This window comes from Fusarium keratoplasticum, chromosome 1, assembly GCF_025433545.1.
Source record: "Fusarium keratoplasticum isolate Fu6.1 chromosome 1, whole genome shotgun sequence".
Taxonomy (NCBI): Eukaryota; Fungi; Ascomycota; class Sordariomycetes; order Hypocreales; family Nectriaceae; genus Fusarium; species Fusarium keratoplasticum.
This window is the reverse complement of record NC_070529.1, coordinates 4,360,634-4,366,498: the sequence shown is the minus strand read 5'-3', so window position 1 is coordinate 4,366,498 and position 5,865 is coordinate 4,360,634. Positions and strand designations below refer to the sequence as shown.

At 50.7% G+C, this 5,865-nt stretch overlaps 2 protein-coding genes across 2 annotated transcripts; both read left to right on the top strand.

Moving 5' to 3' along the window:
- Positions 1-653: 653 nt before the first annotated feature.
- On the top strand, positions 654-1,694 carry NCS57_00129700 (uncharacterized protein; the record flags this gene model as incomplete). The annotated part of the gene is made up of 1 exon (XM_053051365.1): positions 654-1,694. The coding sequence occupies one exon, from the start codon at positions 654-656 to the stop codon at positions 1,692-1,694; it is 1,041 nt and encodes a 346-aa protein (XP_052919880.1).
- A 585-nt stretch (positions 1,695-2,279) lies between these two features.
- On the top strand, positions 2,280-3,128 carry NCS57_00129600 (uncharacterized protein; the record flags this gene model as incomplete). Its single annotated transcript, XM_053051364.1, has 2 exons — positions 2,280-2,659; positions 2,714-3,128. The coding sequence occupies 2 exons, from the start codon at positions 2,280-2,282 to the stop codon at positions 3,126-3,128; spliced, it is 795 nt and encodes a 264-aa protein (XP_052919879.1).
- Positions 3,129-5,865: the final 2,737 nt, after the last annotated feature.

The window sequence follows — 5,865 nt, the reverse complement described above, 5'->3', positions numbered from 1 at the left end:
GATCTGACCCTCGCGTCATCGGAAAGAATCGGCTGTGTTGACAGTGACATGGGCGACAAACAGGGGACAGGTCGGTGCTCTTTTCGTCATTGGCGATATTGACACCGCCCCTCCCGACAATGGCTCCAAGGAAAACAATCAGGTCCGAGAGGGAGATGACGGCGAAGCTGAGCTCATTAAGTCTAAGGTATTCTAGCACTTTCTCTAATACTTCCGATAGAATAATTATATCGTGGCCGTGGACGGAGATGCTAACCATGGCGCTGACCAAGGTGCCTGGGACAACCCACCCGCGGCTGTCGATCAGGAATGTGTATATAGTCAAGACGACCTCGAGAATGACCCCTGTTATCTCGGTAACATGTGTTGATAAGCTTAAGCATACAAGAATAGTATGGAGTATGCTCCGACTTGAAGTGTCACAGCTCAAGACTTGATTGGTTGTTCTGGACATGCCCAGGGTAGCAACACCTACACGGTACCCAACACCGATCAACACAGACACACAACCATCAATGCTAACAGAGTCGATCAGATAACTTCAAATTAGACAACTCGAACCTTTGAAGGATCTTAAGCGACCGAACTATAGAGTTGTTGGTATGCACCGAAACTCGAAAAGGTGGGGCAGTAGGCAACAGAGCAGGGTCAACATGGACTCCATTTATCTGCCAACTTGTGGCATCATTCTTGATCCTCAACATCTTCCTTTTTCTCCCTTCAACTTCACCAATTGCACCTACGCAATGACGGGCCGTGGGCGCGCAGGGAACCCAGTTCCCAAACTCCCCAGACCAGATGCCACCCTCGACATTCGCCCAGTCCCGAGAGAACGGCACTTTGACGTTCGTTCCATCGGCCCAGGCGCTTCCCCTGATATCCACCAGACTGTCCGATCCGTCGAAGAGTTGGAGCGAGATCTCGTCGTGCCCGAATATAGTGGTCAACGCTGCCATTCGGAAGAGTCGCGGGATCAAGCTGTTCGCGAGTTTCTTGACCACGTCATATCTGACGGCCAAACCGATTTCCGCAACGAAGATGAATTCACACCCGAAGTGACCTGGGGGTTTTGCATCTTTGTCACGAGCTACTCGAAAGAGGCTCAGAAGAACCTGGATTCAGCCGTGTTGATGCTGGTCAAGATTGTAGGCCGCTACTTTCGTGAGAACACCAGTCCTGAATTCGCTACGTTTGGGCAGGAGGCTTTCAAGAGATTCAAGTTGGACTTGTTCGAGAACAAGGAGTTGCTCGAACATGCCTCGGACGACCGTGTCAGAGAAGAGTTCAACGCGTATGTAAGGAGCTTACATCTCTGGGATGACGGCTACGATCCAGATGTAAACCGCGCTCGATACTACCGCGACAATCTCAACAGACCTCCCGGAAACAGTCGACTCAAGTTTTGCATTGTCTTGGACGAAGCCAAGATCAACGAGCTGGCCGCCTTCAAATTCCCCATCAATCCCAAGGAGGACGATCGATCACTTCGCAAGGTCAGCGTCAAGATCATCTGTCGTAGTTGGAGTTACCCAGAAGAGCCAAACTGCGAGACGGGCTACTTTGATGGTTCGACTCGGAAGTTCTTCTCTGGTATCGACCAGCTGCCGCTCAACCGTCTCGTAGAGGTGTACGAGAGATTGTCTCACTGGCACGTTGATGAGATGTTTCCCATGTTCAAGTTTCTAGATATATGAATGGATAGACGGGTATTATTATTCGTGTTTAACTCTTAATAACTCATTCCCGGCGAACTCTTTTCTAGATACTCCCCGGGTTAGTATCACGAAATGTTTCAACCAGCACGCAGTCGTAAAAAAACTAAAGACACCAGCACGGCTGCGCTCAATTAACCTAACAAAGAGTATTCACTTCATAGCCTAATTATAACATAAATATAGGATAAGAATAAGGAATATATCATAAATCTTTAAGTAGTTTATTTAGTTACTTTTAAGATTTTTCTTATATTTTATTTATTTTAGTATCTCATTTTCTTTCACGCATGCGTGCCAGGAAGAAATCACGAAGCTGGTGCGACCAACATACCAGGCACAATGAGGATGAAATACCGACCCCTTGAAACATTTTAATATTCTAGACGACATTGTAATCTTAACCGTCAGCAAAATCCAATAATAGTGAGTGTTGGTTATGAGTTGTTGGCTCTAGGTCTCGCTCGAGCCACAATCCTCTTGGCGCATCTATACATGAAACACCAGCAAAGACATAAGTATTTCACGTCGGTTCACCCCAGAGAGATCAAATCGTCAAGAACCAAGATGCATTACTTTCAAATACTCTTTGCCTCGTTGCTGGGTACGGCAACTGCCCAGCAGCTCCCCGAATACAAATACGACTACGACTTTCGCCCCTTTGAGGGCATCACGCCGACATGCAAAGCAGCCTTGAACAAGGTTCTCGACTGCGATACATTACTTGCTCGATACGGACCTGAAAACATCATGCCGTCGGTCGAGCAAGCGACCAAGATCTGCACTGCCACATGTCACAGCTCCCTCGTCCAGTTCAAAAAGGACATACAGAAGGCGTGTCCGGTAGAGAGCAACATAGTCCACTGGCCCGATGGCAGTAACTTTACGGGCACAGATAACATCAACGAGTTTATTGACAGGTATAACAAGCTCTGCCTAGTCGACCCGTAATATGAACCCCCTCCAAGTGCGCTTTTGAGACAAGACTAACCAAGGAGCAGAGAGACGGGAAGGTTCTGCTATGACCTGCTTAGAGAATGGGGGGATTCGAGATGCTCCGACTGTGTCTTGGGCTTGTACCAGATACAAGAGGAATCAAAAGCCGAATATGGCGAGGACTTTGCGTCAGCAGTTGCTGATTACATTGACACTTGCGAGACGACGAGCGTTGATCTGCACATCCTGAAGGGTACACCAACTGCCACGGGCACTTCTGCCTCAACGAGCAGTTCAGGGGCAGAAACGACTCCAGTTGGAACAGACACTTCCACTGAAGTGACTCCGAGTCCTTCCCCGGAGATCCCGGTTCTTACCCCAATGCCATCCGGTGCGTCGACCTTCGCCATCAACCTCATCTCGTTCATCGTGCCTGTTCTGGTGCTGACAAGCCACTGGAGATGGTTTGCCCAGAACTAGAGAAGAAATATCTGCCAGTTCCTCCACGACGGAACATATGGGAAGACCTATTCCTCCTCGTATGTCGAATGGCTGGACGAGTTTCATGAACAGGACCCAGAGCGTTACGACGCCGAGTCTAGCTGGGTCTACAACCACCAGTCTGGGGGGTGTGGCTACCCTCATGACCATACGATGTAAGTAGCCTGACTCTCATTGTTCTGGCAACCGAGTTGACGTTTTCTCCAAGTCAAGGATAAGAACCAGCGGCAAAAGGTGTTATAGAGGCTAGATAGTGAGCCTGACAGCTGTACCAACGTTCCAAGGTGTCATGAAGAAAGGGGGCCCGATGTAAGAGTAGCCCATTGTTTGAAGCTATTACAGTAGCAGTAATACATTTCCCATTCACACACAACTGTCAACAAAGCATCGCCTTAGTCTTATCTTAGCTAAAGGTTGAGACGAAGCATCATCCTGGATCAACTCTAGACACCTTGACTCTCACGAAACTCGATAAAGGATCCAATGCCTATCAAACTCAAGATTGCTATGCGAGCTACTTATTTCACCCATCTATTTTGGAGAACTGAACACATTGAGAGGGCATGTCTATTGGAGGCAGATAGGCTCCGAAGACAATCAGTTACATGTACTCCCAAGTATCCCCTGACAATGTCCCCAAACAAACGGCAGATGCAGCGCGAAACTAACTGATACCCCTTAGGTTCTATAGAGCACAGCCAAGCGCCATTCCGCAATACACAGCGCTTGACTCAAATTGCCTGTCGTTGCAACAAGCACTGATGAATCACGATCGCTAATCTCGCAACTTGTAAACTTGTTCTGTCTATCAGGTATGCAATACAACCCAAGATGATGAATATCTGCCGACGAATCACGGGTCAGATGCCTACACACCAAGATGCAAGTTGAAACGATAAAGAGCGTTACGCAGTAAGTTGACGCTTGCAACGTCCTGCTACCGTCACATGGCCCTCAAATCATGTATCTCCCACTCTGGCAATCTACAAAGATGTCATGTCAGGAGAAGCAACAACCCCCTTTAAGCACCTGTCAAATCATGCACGAGGCGTCCATCACACACCTGTCACCTAGACTTGAGCATCTACACTTGTCTACTGGCGCCACGACAGCTCTGCCACACGGCGCATCCAGTCGCCACGAACGGTTTGGGAAAGTGGCCGCAGCCCGGGTCGAGCTGAAAGACCTGCAGCGGCGGGCAATTGGATGGGTCGAAACCCTTGCTGACCGGTCTCAGGACTGCAACGCTGACTGACTTGATGATCCTGTTGGATCTTGGCCTTCCTCTCTTGTCAAGTTTCACCCCCGGGAAAGGGAAAATGCAACTCGGGAGGCCCTGCATCTCGGTGGGCAAGGCCGGAGGTCACGACAGGGGCACCTGAACAGCAACAACAAACAGCATAACTTCATATCCCCATCCAGAGAGATCAATAGATGAAGGGAGGGCCTACGGCCCCCGGCAGGCGCTCGACGGGCCACCCGCGGCCCGGAGCGTCGACCCGTCGTCGTCTCGCTTGCCCCGGCCTCGAGCAGCGAATTGCTTCTTTCCTCTTCGCGGCGCTGTGCCGTAGCACCATGAGCCATCCGATGCCAGGCCCCGTTGACGAGTTCACCAGGGGGGTCTGCCAGTTGATTGCGCTCTCCTTGAGGATGCCCGCGGTTCGCGTGGTACCGACGATGTGTGCAACGTCGCGCAGCGGCTCGTGAGAAGTCGACGACGCATGTTTTCAACGCACGAATCTGCCCAGCAAAGCCGGGCGAGGACATACATACGCATCTCTCTGTGCTGGCAGCCCTATCTAAGGGACGGCTTCCAATCGTCAGGGGTTGAACGGCCAGGGTGAGCGAGATGATTGTATGCAGCCACCATGATTGCCCACCAACACAGCAGCGCTTGCGGGACAAGAGCAAACCGGATCAGTGTCACTCTCATTCTTTGAGCTCTCAAGGATAGGGACAGCGGATGACCGAAATTGCAATCGCACGCGTGGTTCTTGGCTGCCGACGTCGTTTGACGGTCCCAACTCTGGTTTCACGTCCCCCGAGAACAGACCGTCGTGGGCAGATTTTTAAGATTTCGTATCCCTTGGCGGGAGCAATCGACGATGCAATCGCCGATAGACACGAGGGATTCTCCCTCGGGCGGGTCCTGTATTCATGGTGTCCCAAGGGCAAGGATTGGAGATTGCCTGTAGGTCTCTCTGCATACGTTTCAGCTCACGCCTGTCAGTAGGAGAATTTCCCAATATGGAATACCAGATAACTCCCCGAACCATCACCCAAGAAAAGAAAAGACGGCGTCAAGATGCAATCCCTCGACTTGTCGATAGCGTGGCCCTCTCGTCCTCATCGATTGGGCCGGCCATTGCCCCCGGGATCATGGGCTGAAAACACCGACCCCCCGGCACCAACGCAGCAAGACCAAGAAGCAAGGTTCCTCGACGTCTGAGAGGCTGAACCGAAATCAAACAGGGCGCTCGGCGTTGTCAACGGGAGGGGGAAATCGGGCCCTATCGGAGAATTTGGCACCACCGAGAACTCTTCGGACATCCCATCTCCCGATGGATGGATGATGCTCGATAAAAACTGCTCACGGTTTTCTTTTTCCTGTTGTTTATTTGTTGTGCCGGAGAAGAAGATCCATGCGGGACAAGATAAACCTGTTTATGGCCTCGTCTTGGCGGCCTAGATCCATGCATGCTTCGCTCGCTCGCAT